Raw genomic sequence first — 19,130 nt, forward strand, 5'->3', positions numbered from 1 at the left:
TGGAGTATCCATCATCACGAGCAGTCATAGTTTCTTGGAAGGATTATATCGATATTAATTTCCACCTTCAACTCTCCCAAGTACATGATATTAAGTAGTAGTAGGCGAGAGCCGGCAATGCTTCGAAAAATAGCTGTCAACAGGAGTTACTACATATGCAGCCTTTATGGATATTGGTTTTGTAGCACGTATCCGATTTCAATACCTCAGATTAACAACTAAAGCCCAATTATATCCTCACTTTTCGAAACATAGCCCTAATTTTAACACCCGGTCCTTACTCATAAGGATAACAAAAACAGAAGATAGCATCTATGTAGGCATGTATGCCTTTCAATAACCCGGAAGAAACCCTGCACCCCCTCACAAAGCCTCAATCGCCTTCCTCAACACCTCCAAACTGCGATCACTCACCTCCTGGGCACCCTCCTCACTCTCAGCCATCGTGTCCCGCAACGCCCAAGCAACATCACTCCACCATCCCATGCCCACCAATCCACCCCCCTTCCTCCTCTCCAAACTCTCCTTCAACCGACTCGTATGCTCCCACTGCTTAGCAGCCACCTCGGCCCGCTCAATAACCTTGTCCGGAATGCCACACATCGCCGCACAGTGCATACCGAAACTACCCTCTGCAACACCATCTTCAAGCTTATACAAGAACGTGACGCGGCGTTCCTCATCATCAACGTGGATGCGCATTCGCTTTGGTGCGATTTCAGGATGTCCCTCGAACTCAGCAGCAAGGGAGTGGTAGTGGGTTGCAAAGAAGCCGAGAGCGCCGATGTGCGTGGCCACGTGGTGCAGCACGGCTTGGGCGACTGCCACACCGTCGTAGGAGCTGGTACCGCGGCCCAGTTCGTCGAGGATGACGAGCGAGCGGGGTGTGGCTTCAGAGAGAATCTTCTTGGTCTCAGAGAGCTCGACGAAGAAGGTCGACTGGGCGGCGAAGATGTTGTCGTTTGCGCCTAGACGGGACATGATTCGGTCCACTGGGGTGAGGCGCGCGGATTGGCAGGGGAGGTAGCAACCGATTTGGGCCATGATGACGGCGACACAGGTCTAGAAATTGCAGCGTTAGTCTGAATATTTTACAGAAGATATGGAAGGGAAAGAGCTTGCTCACCATTCGGAGGACGGTGGACTTTCCGGCTGCGTTGGCTCCGGTGAGGAGGTCAATGTTCGCATGGGTGCCTCCGAGCTGGACGTCGTTAGGGATGAAGTCGCCCACCGAGGAGATCAGGCATGGATGGCGCAACTCCTCGAACTCGAGAACGCTTCGTTCGTCGTCCACAAAGACGGGCCGGCAGCTGGGCTGGCCGAGAGAGGATGAGGCCTTGGCTAAACTGATGAGACAGTCAAGCTGGGCTACAATGCGGACGGCAGCAAGCCAGGTGGTGTAGTTTTCGTCAAATCGTGCATAGAATCGGCCAGCGACTTCCTTGACGATCTGACTGTGGGTTTCTTGGGCCTCCTGCAACTGACGGATGAGCTTGCGCAGCTCCGGGAAGTAGTAGCGCTTGACTTGTTTCGTAGCAGACATTTGATCCCAGTTCTTTGGAATGTTCTTGACTTTGATCGGCACCTCTAATTGGTAAATCTCTTTGCCATTGTCCTTGTAGATAATGGCGGAAGATCCAAGCTCTTTGCGTACACGCTTCAGGAGGCTCTCAAGGTCGCGGTGGATTTGCTCAATGTTCTCCTGGGAGCTGTCAAAGTCTTCCTCAACGCCGGGCTTCGGTACCAAGATTCCGTTCTCTCTCGCCTTGGAACGATCAAAAGCAGTCTTCCAGTACTCGAGTAGGTCGTTCAAGTCAGGCATTCCGCTAATCAACTGCCCAATGACACCTTCTCCTGCTGAGCCACTTTCCTTGAGCAGACTCATGGTGTACTCAATCTGCTCAAATCCTTCCAGAACGCGCAAGAAGTCTTGGGCCTTACAGTTCGCAGCATGGACACGGGAGATGAGTCGCTCCAGGTCAGGCATTTTGGTCAGCTGGGACGAGAATTGGTCCCGGACAGTAGGATCAGCATTGAGGGCATCCACAGCATCCAACCGAGCATTGATCTTAGTTGCATCCACAAGCGGGTGGCATACCCATTGCTTGAACATGCGCTTACCAAAAGGTGTGATACACCGATTCAAAAGCTGGAACAAGGTGCCCTCAGAGCCGCCATCGAAAGAGTTGGAGAATATCTCCATGTTGATAAGAGTTTGACCATCCAGCACCAGGCTGGTGGCCTTCTTGATCGGGTCGTACGCAGTGAAGTTGCCAATGGTGATCAAATCACGGTCAATCTTCAGGAGTCGGAGGTACTGCACCAAAGCGCCGAATGCAGACATGACCAACTCTTTGTCCCGGGCTTCTCGGAGTGCTTCAGGCCAAGCTTGCAGGTTATCATCGTCCTGTGAGACGAAATACTCGCTCGCATCGAGCTCCTTGACCGTAATGTCAGCCTCCCAGAACTCTTTCACCGGCTTCAAATGATTCCAGAGCGTAGTCGGGCCAGTGTTATTCTTCAAGATGCGCAAAGCCTTCTGGGACACTGCAGACTTTTCCAAAAGAAGCTCCTGTGGTCGGGTTTGCGCGACAAAAGTTTCAAACTTCGTCATGTCAACATCGTCCACAAATTCCGATAGGAAAAATTGGCCGGTTGCTGTGTCGACAAAAGCGATACCAAAGGCAGGCTTGTCATCGATTAGAGCCTCCTTGATAGCAACACAGTACGTAGACATGTCATCCTGCAGCATGGAGCCTTCCACAAGGGTACCGGCCGTGAGAACTGACGACAGTTCTCTTCTAATGACTTTGTCTTCTTTACCCCCGCCCTTCTTACCATCACGTTCGCGCATCTCCTTGCCCAGGGCCGACTCAATTTGGTCAACACGAGCGATCTTGAACCCCTTGGCCACGAACTGGTTGGCCCAGTGATCCAAACTCATCTCTGGAACGCCAACCATGCGCATGTTCACACGATCAGTAAGCTTTAGATCGAACAATTGATGTCCGATGGTAGCATCATTCTCATAGAGCTCATAGAACTTGCCCTTCTTGAAAAAGACAACAGTATCCCAAAATTTCTGCTTAATCTCCCAGTATTGCTTCTCAAATGGAGAGAACTTGGTCCAAGCCAATGGTGGGATATATAGAGTGCGAGGGTCATACTCAGGGTGGCCGATAGGATGCCCGTCAATGTCTCGGATATTTGCAAGCCAGGCATACCGTTGTTCAGGCTCCGTCACATGTGCTTTCTGCTTCGTAGTTCCCGATGGTTTCTTTGGAGTAACCAGTGCTGTGCGCGGCTGACGTGGCTCGGAGCTTTCTGGGTCGTACGTCCACTTGAGAGCTGTACCGGCAGATGCATCTGGTATGTCCAGGTCCAAGTCCTCATCAGGCGATACAGGTGGTAAAGAGGAGGACTTGCTCTTCGGTTGCGTCGACGGTCTCTTGCGCTTCTTAGATGGTTTCGCTTCCTCGTCCGAATCGTCTGCAACGATGAAGTCGTCCATTTCTAATACCAGTCAGAATAGCATGCAAAGATGTGGGAACGAAAACTCACCATCATCGGAGTAGCCCACATCTCCGCCATCGTTGAACTCATCATCACTTTCAGGAGACATCTTTCTTCGCTTGTTCCTGCTGTTGCGACTTGGGCGGAATATCTTCTCGTCGTCATCTTCGCCTTCGGAGTCGGATTCGACGTAATTGACCTGCTTCTTGGCCTGGAAGGGTAAGTAGTCAGCACATTTGAAGTCAATGAATGCCAAGGTTCAGATCCTTACCCGTCGCGATGGAGATGCCGTCTTCATCTCGGCTTTGCCATTCGGACTCTCCTGCAGCATCATGTGTTAGTCGTCAATACCAATGACACACCGCTGTCTGCAAATCGCACCTGTGTATTATCACCCTGCTCATCCTCCTCTGGAATCACCAGGTCACTACTAGGCACCGGCTCCAATTCCTGCTTGAACTTGGGAACGCTCTTCTTCCGTTCCGCCGCGCCCTTCGCACCTCCGCGTCGCTGCTCTGAGACCCTCTCCGCCGGAGAAGAAGCAGGCTCCGCATTACGAGCAGTGGACGGTGTGGATGGAGACGACTTCTGAAAGAATCCAAGAATTGACTTTTGGTTTTTCATGTTCTGGGTGCTGGACGTGGAACGTTTCAAGGCTCCGGTGGGCGGCGTCGCAGTCGTGGGAGAGGAGGCGGCGGGGGTTCCTCTAGCCATTATGGGGTATATTGTTATATATCAGGGGTAAGATTGATGGTAGTTTATATCATGCTTTATAATAAAGAAATGGGCCCATTGAAAGGGTCAATGGATTTTAGAAATAACGAACGGAGGGGATGGACATCGGACAGGGTGAATCTGGACTGGACAGTCCCTGGGGAGGGCAGCGAGAAACGGGCGTCACGCGTCGACGCGTTAAGTGGATTTCTGCCGCCGCCTTCTGCTTCGAGACTGACAGCCCGGGTGCCTCTCGCCCAATGGAAACCCGGTGGAGATCGGAGTATGGGGTAAACCGGAAGTTTAAATTTGATACATCGACTGGACGTGTGGTAGCATGGAAAGGGCGTTCAAGAATCACTTGCAAATAGAAATGGAAATCAGGCAAAAGGGCCTGCATGATCAGTCAACACCGCCACTGCCTGGCAGCTAAGCACACTGTATAACGAGAGAGCTACCGCGAAGCTAGTCAAGATACTGTTCCTTTTTGGCTACACGCTGAGGTAGGATTGTCGATCATCAGATACAATTGGCATACATGGTATATATACATGTCTAAAAATACAATGAGGAGTGTATGGTCAAGTCAGAGCCTTTCAAGCTCAGCCAGAGGGCCGTTAATTGCTGTTGCCGGTTTCCGGCGCTTCCGTCTCCCACCCGGGCGCAGTGTATCCAGCCGCCCTGAATTCTTCATCGCTCACAATGGTCACGATCTTAAACTTCCACTTGCCCATCTTCAAAAAGAGCTTGTCTCCAATGACGAACTCCTCTGTCTTCGCCGCGGGCCATACCTTGATGGGAGTGAACGCAAGGTCGTCACTCATTTGCCCGCTATCTCCCGGACGACTACCGACATAAGCACCCCGGTTCTCAATTGCACGGTGGCCTTCACTCTTGGAAGCAACAAGCCCTGCAGACCAGAGGACTTTGTTGAGCGTCTGATTGTACACTAGAGACCGCGGAAGAGTGATGTTGACTTGGGGCATGTTTGCAAAGTTGGTTTGGGGGGCATAGGGGTTTCCAGATTCTGGGGTAACAAAGCCGGCCGTTGGTGACTGGGGACTACCACCGGTCGCGGGTTTCCGGGGCAGGGGGCTTGGTTCTGCTGTAGATAACCGTGGACGGAAAAGCTGACGATGTTGGAGAGCGACCGCATCAGCCTCCGCCTTGCCATGGATCAGCTCGACAAACTCTGAAGCAAGAGCATGCTGGGCCACGCGCTTAGATGGATCCTTGTTTTGTTCCTCCATAATCTTAGCGATTTCGGGCAGCGGCAAAAAGGTGAACATCTTCAGGTAGCGCTCGACAACGTCATCCGGTGTGCGAACGAAGAACTGCCATCCATCAGTTGGGCCATGCTAGTTGTTGAGGTGATGCTTCATACCTGGTATAACTCGAAAGTAGAGGTCATGTCTTTGTCGAGCCAGACCGCGTTCCCAGCAGATTTGCCAAACTTCTCGCCAGACGGAGCCGTGAGCAAGGGAGTCGTGATACCAATAGGCCTGTCGAGTTCATTTTTAAAGTCAAGTCGTTCCTCAGGTTCGGTCTGGTTCTTGCCGATCGACTTCACAGCGTCCATGCCGAAGAGAATATTCCCGTATTGGTCCGAGCCGCCAACCTGAACCTGAACACCCTTCTTAAAGAGTACCCACCAGTCCCATGCCTGCATTAGGGGGTAAGTAAACTCGGCAAAGGACATTCCATCTCCCTTGGACAGCCGGTTTTTGACCCTATGTCCGTGTGAGCGTCACCCTGGCGAAAATTGGGGCAAGAGTTAACTTACGTATCCCGGCCCATCATAGGTCCGAGGCGGGTGTGAACGCCTAGGTCTCTAAGCAACTCTATGACAGGCATCGAATTCCACCAGGTGTTGTTGTTGACAAGGGCACGCCGCCAGTACTTATTGGTGTAGCCATGTCTTCGGCCATACACATCAATGCTGTGGCCCAGCTTCTTAAGCTGCATATGCATGCTCGCCATGTTGGCTTTCCGAACGGATGAGTGAACTTGATCCCGGCTTTTCAGTCGTCCTGTTGGATCACCGAAGCGAGCGGTAGCACCACCAAGCTGCGAGATATTAGCCATGCTCAGTTATTACCCATCCATGCGTATATGACTGACCAGAAATGTGACCGGCAAGCCCCATACGTAGCCCCAAGCCAGAATCATAAACGGCAGCATATGACCAACGTGTAAAGACGGGGCGGTAGGATCCACGCCAGCGTACATGCCAACTCGCCGTTGCGTGAAGAGACGGTCTAACGTTTCTCGTTCTCTGTTGATTAGAGGGTCCAATTAGCCAACCACCGTCATTTCCAGTTTATAGATGTGTATTGTTTCGAAATCACCTACCCAACAACATCGTGCAAAAGTCCCCGCTCCTCAAGGTGTTGTGCAAAGCTCTTCCTCTTTCCTGCTTCAATCTCGTCCGCAAAGTCACTCCATTCCTTTTTGGCCTCCAACTGTTTCTGCACATACTTCCGCGAGATCCAACGTCTTTGATCCGATGCAATTTGGAAGGCTGGACATCTCAGCATAGGGCGAATGCTGCTGGAGGGCGACTGGTTCATCCGCAACGCTTCTGCGGTCCGCGCATAGTTGCGAGCGCCGCATAATGTTTTCTGTGGTAGTAAAGTCTTCGGGCAATGAAGGCGTACCGCGCGCGGCAGAGCCCCTGTGTATGGCCTCATGATACCAGATAGCAGACAAGTCAACCAATGGCTGCTTGTGACTGACTGGCTATGGTATTGCGCGAGAATGGCAGATCACTCAACTGGAAAATTACCTCCGATAAGAAGCCGATCAGTTGCGCCGCGACGGAGAATTGTTGACGCGGAGCTCATTGTCCCCTACCGCCATATACACCGCCTAGATTGGCAGAACCTCGCCCGAAATACCCGGAGCTAAGCGGAGTTAAGCAATGCGCTCCTGCAATTATTTGGTTGTCGACTATTCAATATAAGCAACCACATCCTAGTCTCTTACCTTACTGGCCTCTCATGCAGCTCAGCTTCCAGCTTTGCCTTTGCTAACCAGGGCAGTTACTTATACGCTGTCATACTGCTCCAGCGCGAGTGATCACGAGCATATTTCATTATGCAGTGGCATTCCGATATATATTTTGACAGCTACTATATCACACATCACTAAAAAACTACCGGACCCCACAAACTGTACAGCACCAGGGCTACTAAGAAGGCCTGAGAACGTCATCATGAATTGTTACATGATATGCTTATTCTCCCAAAATCGTGTGATACCCAACAATTAGATCCCGTCAAGCCACTATGCAGCAGAGTGTTCCCAGGAAGCTTGCCCCGGAAAGTATTAGCTGCAGGTCCAAAATGCGGGGAACCGAAATGCCGAAGAACCACAGCGCATGGGAATCACCTCGGCCGAGTTCGGGCGAGCTCACCCGGCCAGGATATAACCTTCTGTGGTCGCTACATTCTCTCTTATGGCATAAAGGATTGTGGCACCTGGCTGGTTACTTTCCAAATGTCAACTGTGTAGTTGTCACATGTGTCTAGCCATGCCGCAACCTATGCGACAGACCCAGCGAGTCCCCCGAACATGCATGCAATGTGCTCGGAGAAAGATCAAATGCTCCAAGAAAATACCATGCGAAGAGTGCATCCGCCGCGGTGATACTGTTGCCTGCAAGCGCGAGATTGTCAGGGTCCATGGCAAGGTCACCGTGTGAGCCCACCACATTCTTATCTGTCTCAAGCCCAATTGCTGCTTGGTCCAGTAAACTGATTTTATGCAAAACATAGTGCAGTAGACGAGGAGACACGAGTCGATGATTCAGACGCAGAATCGAGCCTTGTGCGAGAGAACACCAGTCTCAAAACTCGCATTAGGCAGCTAGAATCCGTACTCTCTCGACCTGAAACGCTGAAACTTGAGGCGGATATCTTCCGGCTATCTCCTGCTGCAGGAAATCCGCAATCTTCGGACAAGATTCTGAACGATTTTCAGAGTCTACCGTTTGGACTTTTGGTGGAAGCGTCACAAGTCCCCCGGAGCACAATTCATCCAAGGGACGACCACTTACTACATGTATTACCAGATCGGCATTGGAGCGAAACGATTGTGCGGTTCTCTCTGGATCATTTCGGATGGGTTCATTGTGCTCTAGATGCTTCAGGATTTATGGTTGACCATTCTTCGTTCTGGGACCACCTAAGCCACAGCAGATTAGACAGCCCAAGGAACCATGCCTGGATTGCGGTGTATCTTAGTGTGTTGGCCGTAAGTTCCCGTCAGGCTAGAGAAAGCTCAAGGCTCATTTTTCGATAGACAGGAGTATATTTCATGGGAGAGGACAAAATTTGCAGGGTCCGCTTTCTCCAAGAGTCGCTCCCTTCTTACAAGCCATCGCTCCTAAGCAGAGTACCCACGGAGCTATGCCGTACCTGGTGCGAAGCCGCTCTGAAGGAGCTCAACTATGCCAACTACTTGAGCAAGCCCAGTATTTCGACTGTACAGACACTGGCGATTTTGAATATCGTACACAAGAATCTTGGCGAGTCATGTCGCGAATATACTCTACACGGCCTTGCGGTCAATATTGCCCGCTTGATTGGAATTGATCGTCTCGGAGGACGTCACGAGCGACAAAATACCTCACCAGTAAAAGACACAGGGCTCATTCGGGAAGATGAAAACGTTTACCGCAGGCTTTGGTGGACCTTGGTGATCTGTGACTGGTACGTCGTCTGCTCATTTCGTGTTGGATTTCACTAAGCTAAGCTCAGGATGACTGTATGGTCGCGTCCAATTTCCATACACCCGGACTCCTTCACAACCGTGCTAGAAACAGAAGATAACAAGGAAACTTCTTCCACCTTAGCTACTGGCGAGAAAGTCCCATCCCCATATGAGTACCATAAAGCAATGGCCCAGCTCGCCGCCACCATGCAGAATCACGCCAGATCCATCAAAGAATGGACGACAGCAACTGTTCAAGCCTCCTTTGAGGAGCTCGACGCTGTCACTGCTTCTTTTCCACCCCACCTCTCCTACCCTGGGACCGATGAACCCATTCTTCAGATTAAAAAAGGACCTGAATGGATCTACGTCCAACGCTACCTCATCTTCAATTGCTTAGACTGCTGGCACATAAACCTGTGCGTCGCTGTGATCCCCCAATTGCTCAGCAGTACCTCCACTACAGAAGACGATGTGCTGCAGAGCGGTATTTCATGCGCGAAAGCCATTCTGTCTCGGCGATACCATGATCCATGTCCCCATTTCCATAAGTTCTGGGCAACCACATGCTCCACTGTCACGGCTGCTATATTTCTGGCTCTGGATCTGATATGTTTCCGCCAGCACCGGTCATCTGCTGAAGTGGCTGAAGAAAAGGCATTGATTCTGTTCGGCATCTACCTCCTAGAGCGAACATGCACAGATACACGACACGACGCCTTAGTTGTTCTGCGCCGCCTTGTTGAGCTATCTGACGTTATACGATTGAGACAAGTTATCGACCAGAGGGTGTTCGTCCGGCTCATGAAGCTTGTCGCTTCTCCCAAACTATGGGCTTCATTTCCCGATACAGAGGTCACGTTGAGGTTTCTATTTGCGGACCCGTCGTCGACCGGAGAGGCGACCAAGTCGGTATCGGACAATGATGAGCAGATGCAAAGCGCGGATCCTAGTCCCGCTACATATGGAGATATACTACCGAACACTCTGAGCCGGTTTGCGACAATGGCCGGTGAAGCAGGAGACGAATTCCCACTCGCAGATGACCTCTTTTCTTCTGAGTTCATTGACATGTCGCTCCCCTGGCTGGACCCTGGGTGTCTAATGACGTTTCCAAGTGAGGTGTCCCTCTAATAGAAGTGCCATATACTTATTCTCTCGTTACTTTCACCACTATACCGGGGCTTATGTATACTGCCACCAGTCTCAAAGTCACATCACATAGCCAGATCAGACCAACAAACATTTACAAAACAATACTACACAACCTAATCAAAACTCCGCAGTCCTCCCATCAACCGCATATTTCATCGTAACCCTCCTAATCCACCACCCAAAGAAGAAAATCGGGATCCCCAGCGCAGCCACAACACCGGCAATAATTGCACAAATATCAAAAGCACCCTGAAACCCCTGCTCTGTGATAAACTTCGTAACCCCAAACGAAATCCCAAACGAGATAAACCCACGGATGGCACAAATCAGGACCAGAATCGGCGCCGCCCGCTCCGCATAACTGTCCAGAGAATACGTATACCCATTGAGGATGATTCCAATATAGGCAAAATATAAGCCGCTGAAGGTAGTGGTGATTGCCCACGGCGACCACTCCGTCGGATGAGATGCAGCACGGCCAAAGATTACACATGAGATAAGCAGGACGATAATGGGCAAGAGCATAGGGATAAGTCGAACTTCAGACTCAACGGTTCCGTTCTCTCGACGCCTTGCGACCAATTTGTATAGCTGGTCGCCGCCGTAGCCGAGCACGGGAACCATTATCATTGCGACCACGATTTGTCCACCCTGGACTAGACCTAGGCTTGTTGTTGGGTAGTTGTATGGAGGGGCGCCGAGGACAGAGGCGTACTCTGTTACTCCGATGACGTAGATTCCGAGGGAGACGCTGTTCATGAGGACTACCCAGAGGATGTTGGGGAAGAGGATGCATTGGCCCATTTGCTTGTAGCATGTTAGGGCTTCTTTCCAGTTCGCGGGTGGGTGCATGATGGCTAGAGTATGCTTCCAGGTGCGTGCTTTGTAGTTGGTGAAGTCTAGTGGAACGCGGTTTTTGGTGGTTGCGTGAACGATGACTTGTTCTTCGCCGTCGTGGTGGACGTGCACTTCCCCTTCGAAAGCGTCGGTGGGTCGGTCGTAGCGGGATTCAGGGACGAGGGTGAATGCGCTGATAAAGACTAGCCCGCTGGCGATGGCGAATACCCCGTACCACCACCTCCAGCCGAGGCTGCTTACTAGGTAGGATGTCGCGATGGTGAGGGCGGCTGTGCCGATGGATTGGATCGCGCTGAACCAGGCGAGGCGGCTGCTGCGTTCGTGGACGAAGTGGATTTCCTGGTAACTTTGATTAGGGTCTCCGGCTTGTGAAGTGCAGGGTATTGGGAGTTAGTAATGGGGATGTACCTGGATAATAAGCGGACATAAAGCCTCTGACTGCCCTGCTGCCAATGACAACACATCTCTGCCCGCTATATGCGATCCAAGACTCGTGCTCGCAGCACACCAGATTGATCCCACGGTTAGAACCAATGCAGATGCCAGGAATACTGGGCGTCTGCCGATTGCCATGGCGAGTGGCATAGCGATGACATTACCGATCCCCATGAAGAGGGTTGGGTAGGTCATTAGATCCTCGGTGTGGGGGTTGTAGTCGTAGTAGGATTGCATTAAAGTGACGAAGGGGCCCATTCCCGAGGTCATCAAGACGCCGAGGACGGAAACTGATATGACTGTGTTAGATGGTGTCTTAGTTTGTGTGAGAGATGAGGAACAGAGGCGTACATAATCCCAGCACGAACGTGATCACCCATTTTTGCCATTGAGGGTAGTTCAAGGGGTCTGTTCCACTCTTCGTCAATTATCTGATTTTTTAGAAAAGATTGTGAAGAAAGTCGAACCTCTTGGATCTGGAGACGGCGTCGGAATCAACACTATTTCCCCATCCTCGACTAGCTTCACTGTGCCGGTTGGGTTACTGCCTTTGCCATGACGCTTTAGGGATTTATCCATAGCAAGTTCATGGTGCGTTGCGTCAATGTCCTTGTCATCCATATTGCTATGTGCAGACATGTGTCTTGTGCGTGTAGAAGCTGTGTCCTACCACAGTTTATCAATGAAAGACCAGGGAGGAATGGACTAAGGACCGCTTCCTTCCGGCCTTGATATGCTGTCCATCCTGACGCTATCGAGTACCCCATGGGGTAAAACTTGTCTTCGTAATGGAGTCTAGTTCATTAGCCACATCGTGTCCGAGCGTGGAGTTGGCGTGAAAACGTGGAGCCGAAAGTATGTTTTGATGGAAGATGATGGTGAAGAAGTGAGGGAACCAGCGAGATGGGAGAATCTCGCCCGAGCTCACCCGGGCGGAGGTGCGCGTGCCGCACGGCGGCAATGGACGATGTTGCCGTAACCGAATTGCGAAAACTAATCACATTGATAGCTCCCAGGTAGGTGTTAGGTGTAATTGATGGGTTGGATGTGGGTTGTTCAAGGTCGTGGAGAGGTTTGTGTGGTGCTACAGCTGGGTGTATATGCAGTGTTCTGCAAACTGGACACTTGTTTCGCATCCGATGGCTTACGATATGATCATAGTGCAGTCATAACAAAAGGAGTGAAATTGTAAGATAAATAATGCTACAAGCTGCTAGTATGGCTTCACACCTGCCAACTGCAACAATCTCTCACTTCTCACCGGCTTGGTAAGAGGTTCGTCCCTCTCCAACGGATCCACAACCTCTTCACCATCTACCTTCACTGTCGCCTTCCCATGTGTATACAGATTCGTGTGCGGCCAGTGTGTAGTTGTTTCATACGCCTCGAATAATTCCTTCTTCTTCTCTCGATCCTCCTCGCTCATCCATGCCGCCGGCGTATACGTAGCATAGACAATAGTGCGCACCAGATCCGAGGTCCCGAACTGAGCCCAGTGCATCTGTCTCGAGTCCCAGAGAATCAAGTCTCCAGGTTCAGCGCAGACCTTGATCAATTCGCATCCACGCTCGCGGTACCAGTCCAGATCCTTGTCAGAGAAGGGGTGGAAATCCTTATGTTTGGCGGTGCGCCAGGGGGTGGGACCAGTAACGGGGTTCTCTTCGAAGAATTGGTCAAAGAGCGCTGCAGAACCCTTCATTACGATGAGTCCACCGTCGTCGGGGCCTGCGTTGGAGAGGTTGACGATGCCCTGAACACAGACCAGACCTTTGCGCTCGGGCGCTTGGTCGCAGTGTGGCCAGGGCTGGGAGTCGTAGGTGCCTACGATAGATTGAGGGAGAGTAATGTTCACCGTGTCGAAGGACACAACGAGTTCATCGGTACCCCAAAGCTTAGCGAAGGGAGCAATCACGCCAGGCTCACTGTAGTTGTCGTTTAGCCAGATGGATCCCTACCAAGAAGAGGAATGAGAGAGGCGACTGACCATCGGACATCCCAGACATATTTCTCGTGCGCAGCTGAGAAGTGCAAATACATGCCACCCTTCCAGCTCTGTGGGAGGTTTTCCTTCTTCCAGGTGGACTTGTCGTTGCGGTCAAAGCCAAGGCCGAATGATTCAAGCCAGGCCAGGGCTTCGCTCTGGTATTCGCTAGCGCGTTCTTTGCTCAGCACGCCTTTGATAACAGCGTAACCATCACGAAAGAAGTCATCACGAAAGTCACCATAGTGAGGCTGCTGTGTCTGGATGGACTGAAGCTTTCCCGGGGCAGGGGATGGGATGGGCTCCGGAGAGTCGACACGAGAGGGTGCCATGTTTAAAGCTCTTTAACTCGCAATTTGCTGACTTTGAGATATGAAGTATAGACTCCTCGGAAGGAAGAAAGAAACCGTACTTTGAGATTGAACAGTTTCGGTGACGTCGAGGGCTTCGGCGGCCAGAGGAGCTTTTGCGCGCTTTTATCCTCCAACTGGATCTCCAGCCAGGTTAAATGACCCGAACTGATCCCTTACACACGGCCGAGCCCATCCTCATCCGAGATTTAAAACGCCACTCCCATGACCGAGTAACTGTAGCCGAACTCATGGATTGCCGAATGGTCAGCAGGTTCGAAACGAACATGCAAACTCGCCCGAGCTCGGCCGTGCTGGGAGTATAGCCGCAACAGGAGACCCGACAACGCGCCATGTCCACAACCCGACAATCTGAGAGAAAAGCAAAAGCTGATAATGATTTGTAAATTCACGCTTAGAACTCAGTAAAGGACACATAGTGGTGGGCGCGTGGCATTGTTCATAAGGAGCTCGGAAACTCTGCCATTGTCGTCTACACTGCGATCACTACTTTTCAATATGCCTTCTCCGGTACCTGTCGCGACTCGTCCAATTGACAAGCCCACCGTGGGCAGAAACAACTATCAGCCGTTTGGGTTTCGTGAAGAAGTCCTACCCAAGGGTTGGAACAAAGATGGCTCACGTCCTTTGCCATGCGACATCCATACGTCTCACGACGTGGGTATCCAGGTTCGCGATGGCAGCACATTATATTGCGACATCTATCGTCCTACAGACACCACCAAGCCTGTGCCCGCCATCTTAGCATGGAGCCCTTTTGGGAAGAAGTTCAATGGAATTAGCATGCTGAAGTTCCTCCCCTGGGGTCTAGGGATCCCTCAAGGCGTACTCAGCGGCTTGGAGAAATTCGAGGGCCCTGATCCAGCTGAGTTCGTGCCTCGCGGCTTCGCAATCATCAACGTGGACGCCCGTGGGTCTGGCGATTCAGATGGCACAGTTGGCATCATGGGCACCCAGGAAGCCGAGGACGGTTACGACGTGATCGAGGCTGTGGCTAAGATGCCCTGGTGCAATGGAAATGTTGGCCTGGCAGGAAACTCACACTTGGCCATCGTTCAGTGGTTCATCGCTGCGTTGCAGCCGCCATCACTAAAAGCCATTGCTCCTTGGGAGGCCTGTGGTGACCTCTATCGAGAGCAATTCGTACGGGGTGGCGTCTTCGATGCTGGCTTGTTTGATTTCATCATCGATCATAACATCCAGGGTCACCGGGGTGTGGAAGACTTTCACGAGATGTATCGCCGATATCCATATGCGAACAGCGCATACTGGAAAGATAAACGACCAGACCTCAGCAAGATCAGCATACCCGCTTATATTACAGCCTCACACACCAGTTTCGTGCACACGATGGGATCACTGCGCGGATGGCTCCAGACTCAGTCGTCCGATAAATGGCTGCGACTTTGTCCATGGCAGGAGTGGTACGATATCTGGAATTGCAAGGAATCGGCTTCTGAGCTTGCGTCCTTTTTCGATCGCTATCTGAATGGCACCGACAATGGATGGGAGAAAACACCCAGGGTACGGACTACCATGTTGCGATTCAATAAAGATCCGCTATACAACATCGCAGAGGAGGACTACCCGATTCCACGCACCGAGTATCGCAAGATGTACTTTCACCCAGAAGGCCATCTCAGCCACGACGCTCCCAGCACGGCTTCATCGGTGTCATACAACTCAGAGAAATACCAAGACTGTGCGAGCTTCACCCACACTTTCACCAGTCGAACGAGGTTAGCGGGTATTCCCAAAGCAGTGGTGTACATGTCGTGCCCAGACTTTCATGACCTCGACGTATATGTTTTGATCAGGAAGCTTGACGCGCAAGGAAAGGCTCTGCTCAACCTTAACATTCCGTGGTCATCAATAGCGAAATTTGGTGTCAGCCCAGACAGTGTTGACAGCATTTCTCCTCGGGAGAAGAACAATCTCATGTTCCATGTCGGGTCCTTGGGGATCTTGCGGGCTTCACGTCGAGCCATTGATCCGACCAGGTCAATTCATGAGAACTTCCCCTTTCACCCACATGACCGCGACGAGTACATCACTCCTGGAGACATTGTGAAGCTCGAGATCGGCATATGGGCAATGGGAGTGGAGTATGAGGCAGGGGAAAGTGTACGCGTCGAAGTGCATGGGAACAGTCCATTGCTGCGGGGAGAGTTCAAAGAAGATGGGGAATTCCAGGAACTGGCATCCCATGGAACACACGTGCTTCACTTAGGAGGTGAACATTCTTCGCATATTGTTCTGCCATTTGTATGACCGAGCATGATGCATCTACTACAGCAACATAGACATGTAAGCTAGCTTGCAGATAACAAGGCTACTATCAAGCATAGATTATTGAAAAGACATTTTTGAATTTATTTGTTCTGTAACTAAACATGGCCTGGGACGATGCAGTAGAGCCCAATCATAGGCGCCATCAGCACCAATAAGGGTCATAAAGCACCGCCGCTCCCCCAGGTATAACACCACCAAGTAATGTGTGAATCAGAGATGCCTTAATCGCGTCCGTTAAGTAACAAGGTTGGTGTGCCGAACGCCTATTTCATCCCACTCTCAACCAGAACCCATCAGCCCTTTAGCCCCGAAAGGAGAGCCAGAAGGGCTCCAGGAAGAGAGATGGGTTCATATAGAACACACTAGGCTTTCATCATCTGCAGCATCACGTTAGTAAAAGGCGAATTGGTAGTCCAAGGTCAAAGGTAGCACTCACTTTTACAAAACTTGGAAGGATGAAGAGAAAAGAAATGACGGCGTCGGAAATTTTGCTTTTAATTGGCAGTGTGGAGGGCGCTAGACCCGTCATAGAAGGCGGCGTACCATATTTTGCCCAGGATCTCCGCCCGGCGGTGCCTGGCAATTTCCCAATTGCCCGATTAGTTACTCGGCCATTCGAATGCATCGTGCCATTGCATCCCCGCCCCAGGACAATTGGAATATTTGTGACTGTCCTCTTCTGCGTCCTTCTTGATTTTCGGGCTGGTTTGCGCAGCAAGATGTATCTAGCCAGGGCGGTCCGATGCCCCCCTCACCTCCGCGCGACCTACGTGGAGATCTCCAACTACTTCCGCGGCAGGCAACTTGGTCGCCTTTCAGCATTGCAAGCTCACAGCTCCCCCGTACGATCATTCCATGAATTCAGTGAAAAGCACCGCTCCAATGTGACCTCGTCGGAGTTCCTAGATAAGTTCAAGCAGTCGAGTTCGTCACCCTGCCGACCAATGCACACCCTCCAGCATTTCCAGCTCAAACATGCAAGTTGCAATCGGGAAATGCTAACATCCCGTCTTCAAAGTGGAATTCCCCCAAACGCCCTTGGACATCGACACTCTGTACTCTGGTGATCACGAAGGTCAATCCGTACTCCTCCATGGCTACCTGGACAAGCGCGACGACATGGGGAAGGAGCTCTCGTTCGCCCGCTTCTATGATCACACAATGGGTCGTACCATACAGCTTCTCTCAAACTCACAAAGCAACACCCTGCCTCAGCTGAAGAAGATTAGTCGGGGTAGTCCAGTGGTTGTTCAAGGAACAGTTAAACGGAGGGTTACAAAGACTGCGGAAGAGGAGCGCAACGATTATTTGGAGATCGCGCTGGAATCTATTCAACCCCTAAACGAATTTCCCCGTGAGATCGTGCTATTCGGAAAGAACATCGTTCACCCTCCTAAGCATCGCCACCTTCAACTGAGAAGCGATAAAGAGCTGCGCGATGCTCTCCGGTTTCGTGCGCAAGCGCGCAATGTCTGTCGGGAGACGCTGGAACAGTTGAAGCCAGCCTTTGTTGAGATAGAGACACCTTTGCTGTTCAAGTCGACCCCGGAGGGTGCTCGTGAGTTCATTGTGCCGACCAGGAAGAAGGGAAAGGCCTACGCTCTTCCTCAGAGTCCGCAGCAATACAAGCAGATTCTCATGGCCAGTGGAATCCCAAGATACTTTCAATTCGCGCGCTGCTTCCGTGACGAAGACCTCCGCGCCGATAGACAGCCGGAGTTTACTCAGGTATGGTCCCAATGAAACTACACAAGTCGCCTACTGACTGAAAATCTTAGCTGGATCTGGAAATGGCATTCGCTGCTGGACAAGATGTCATGGCCGTTGTTGAGGAACTTATCCGGGGCCTGTGGGGAAACATGATGCCTGAACCGGTCCCTTCAGGCCCATTTCGTCGCATGACCTACCAGGAGGCAATGACTCGGTATGGTTCAGACAAGCCGGATACGCGACATGGAATGGAGATTCATCGTGTCGAGCACCTCCTGCCTGCCGACCTTGTGTCGAAGATCACTCCTCTGACCGATCCAATCATTGAAGCATTCAAGATGGATACCGTCGAGCAGCTACCGTCAGCAACTCGCGAATTCGTTTCACGTTTCTTCGAATCCACCGAGGGCGAGCCATTCAACAAGAACCCTGATGGTGCACCAGGAATCTTCATCTACGACGAAGGACAGCCCCTGAAGGGCCTCGGACCCCTCGGATTCGAAGCAGCCGAAAAGATCCAAGAGATGCTAGATCTCAGTCACGGCGATCTGCTCATTCTTCAAGCTCGTCCACAAGCCCCTTTCGCAGGCGGCGCAACCCAACTTGGCAGCATCCGTCGCGCCATGGCCGCCGCCTCCATCGCCGAGGATCTCAGAGAAGCGCCCCCGGGCTTCGAGTTCCTCTGGATAGTCGATTTCCCTCTTTTCAGCCCTACGGATGCCTCTGAACCCGGGCAAGGCGGTACTGCCGGCCTCTCCGCCACTCACCACCCCTTCACGGCCCCGAAGACCTCTTCGGACGTCGACCTCCTTAGCAAGGACCCCACTAAAGCCCTCGCAGACCACTACGACCTCGTTGTCAACGGCGTCGAACTCGGCGGCGGCAGTCGCCGTATCCATTGCGCCTTGACCCAGAACTACATCTTTAAGGAAATTCTCAAGATGCCCAAGGAGCGCATCGACGAGTTCCAGCATCTCCTTAATGCCCTGTGGGCTGGCTGTCCCCCGCACGCTGGGTTCGCGCTCGGCTTCGATCGACTCATCACTGTCATGTTGGGCAAGGAGTCGGTCAGGGATGTCATTGCATTCCCGAAGATCGGAAAGAAGGGCGAAGATGCCATGGTCAAGGCGCCTGGTAAGATTAGTGAGGAGGTGGCGAGGTTGTATAATATCAAGTTGAAGTGATGTTGTGGTAATGTATTGGTGTATGTATGTATTTTATAGATAACTCTTGTATGATAGATAGATTAACGGTTCTTCACTCTCTGTATCTATTATGTTCCCTAGAATCCAGAGGTCTCGATTGGTGATCACCACGGCCTGACATACAACAGCAAATGTGTCTTTCAGATAAAGACAGGGGTGATGGAAAATAATAAGGAGAAAAGC

General features: G+C 51.5%; 6 protein-coding genes across 6 annotated transcripts; 3 read left to right on the forward strand and 3 right to left on the reverse strand.

The window, feature by feature from the left end:
• Window positions 1–192: 192 nt before the first annotated feature.
• BO79DRAFT_198836 (mismatch repair ATPase MSH6) lies at window positions 193–4,294 on the reverse strand. Its single transcript, XM_025681375.1, has 5 exons — window positions 3,895–4,294; window positions 3,785–3,835; window positions 3,562–3,724; window positions 1,127–3,513; window positions 193–1,062 (listed from the first exon to the last, which is right to left on the reverse strand). Exons 1-5 carry the CDS (start codon window positions 4,225–4,227, stop codon window positions 364–366), a joined length of 3,633 nt encoding a protein of 1,210 aa, XP_025537616.1. The 5' UTR covers window positions 4,228–4,294; the 3' UTR covers window positions 193–363.
• Window positions 4,295–4,753: 459 nt separating this feature from the next.
• BO79DRAFT_177102 (tyrosine--tRNA ligase MSY1) lies at window positions 4,754–6,963 on the reverse strand. The gene is made up of 5 exons (XM_025679903.1): window positions 6,580–6,963; window positions 6,349–6,502; window positions 6,011–6,294; window positions 5,612–5,957; window positions 4,754–5,561 (listed from the first exon to the last, which is right to left on the reverse strand). The coding sequence occupies exons 1-5, from the start codon at window positions 6,915–6,917 to the stop codon at window positions 4,845–4,847; spliced, it is 1,839 nt and encodes a 612-aa protein (XP_025537617.1). The 5' UTR covers window positions 6,918–6,963; the 3' UTR covers window positions 4,754–4,844.
• A 796-nt stretch (window positions 6,964–7,759) lies between these two features.
• BO79DRAFT_152773 (uncharacterized protein) lies at window positions 7,760–10,074 on the forward strand (the record flags this gene model as incomplete). The annotated part of the gene is made up of 4 exons (XM_025678697.1): window positions 7,760–7,926; window positions 8,004–8,481; window positions 8,530–8,939; window positions 8,988–10,074. 4 exons carry the CDS (start codon window positions 7,760–7,762, stop codon window positions 10,072–10,074), a joined length of 2,142 nt encoding a protein of 713 aa, XP_025537618.1.
• A 138-nt stretch (window positions 10,075–10,212) lies between these two features.
• Window positions 10,213–13,701, reverse strand: BO79DRAFT_230426 (MFS transporter; the record flags this gene model as incomplete). The annotated part of the gene is made up of 5 exons (XM_025684095.1): window positions 10,213–11,299; window positions 11,462–11,678; window positions 11,740–11,806; window positions 12,650–13,310; window positions 13,373–13,701. The coding sequence occupies 5 exons, from the start codon at window positions 13,699–13,701 to the stop codon at window positions 10,213–10,215; spliced, it is 2,361 nt and encodes a 786-aa protein (XP_025537619.1).
• A 537-nt stretch (window positions 13,702–14,238) lies between these two features.
• On the forward strand, window positions 14,239–16,462 carry BO79DRAFT_270380 (CocE/NonD family hydrolase; the record flags this gene model as incomplete). The annotated part of the gene is made up of 3 exons (XM_025687284.1): window positions 14,239–16,005; window positions 16,044–16,047; window positions 16,089–16,462. The coding sequence occupies 3 exons, from the start codon at window positions 14,239–14,241 to the stop codon at window positions 16,094–16,096; spliced, it is 1,779 nt and encodes a 592-aa protein (XP_025537620.1). The 3' UTR covers window positions 16,097–16,462.
• Window positions 16,463–16,686: 224 nt separating this feature from the next.
• On the forward strand, window positions 16,687–18,947 carry BO79DRAFT_198845 (aspartate--tRNA ligase MSD1). The gene is made up of 3 exons (XM_025681376.1): window positions 16,687–16,956; window positions 17,051–17,760; window positions 17,811–18,947. The coding sequence occupies exons 1-3, from the start codon at window positions 16,752–16,754 to the stop codon at window positions 18,924–18,926; spliced, it is 2,031 nt and encodes a 676-aa protein (XP_025537621.1). The 5' UTR covers window positions 16,687–16,751; the 3' UTR covers window positions 18,927–18,947.
• The last annotated feature ends 183 nt before the right edge of the window (window positions 18,948–19,130 follow it).

Source organism: Aspergillus costaricaensis (genome assembly GCF_003184835.1).
Source record: "Aspergillus costaricaensis CBS 115574 unplaced genomic scaffold BO79scaffold_24, whole genome shotgun sequence".
Classification (NCBI taxonomy): domain Eukaryota; kingdom Fungi; phylum Ascomycota; class Eurotiomycetes; order Eurotiales; family Aspergillaceae; genus Aspergillus; species Aspergillus costaricensis.

Bases quoted from the DNA above. Each gene is read 5' to 3' on its own strand.
- BO79DRAFT_198836 (XM_025681375.1), bottom strand. From the start codon at position 4,227: ATGGCTAGAGGAACCCCCGCCGCCTCCTCTCCCACGACTGCGACGCCG. The intron at 3,836-3,894 runs GTGCGATTTGCA...ATGATGCTGCAG, and splicing joins AGCAGGGTGATAATACACAG to GAGAGTCCGAATGGCAAAGC. The intron at 3,725-3,784 runs GTAAGGATCTGA...TTACCCTTCCAG, and splicing joins CGGCATCTCCATCGCGACGG to GCCAAGAAGCAGGTCAATTA.
- BO79DRAFT_177102 (XM_025679903.1), bottom strand. From the start codon at position 6,917: ATGAGGCCATACACAGGGGCTCTGCCGCGCGCGGTACGCCTTCATTGC. The intron at 6,503-6,579 runs GTAGGTGATTTC...TCTAATCAACAG, and splicing joins CTTTTGCACGATGTTGTTGG to AGAACGAGAAACGTTAGACC. The intron at 5,562-5,611 runs GTATGAAGCATC...GATGGATGGCAG, and splicing joins CTACTTTCGAGTTATACCAG to TTCTTCGTTCGCACACCGGA.
- BO79DRAFT_198845 (XM_025681376.1), top strand. From the start codon at position 16,752: ATGTATCTAGCCAGGGCGGTCCGATGCCCCCCTCACCTCCGCGCGACC. The intron at 16,957-17,050 runs GTTCGTCACCCT...CCGTCTTCAAAG, and splicing joins AGATAAGTTCAAGCAGTCGA to TGGAATTCCCCCAAACGCCC. The intron at 17,761-17,810 runs GTATGGTCCCAA...TGAAAATCTTAG, and splicing joins GACAGCCGGAGTTTACTCAG to CTGGATCTGGAAATGGCATT.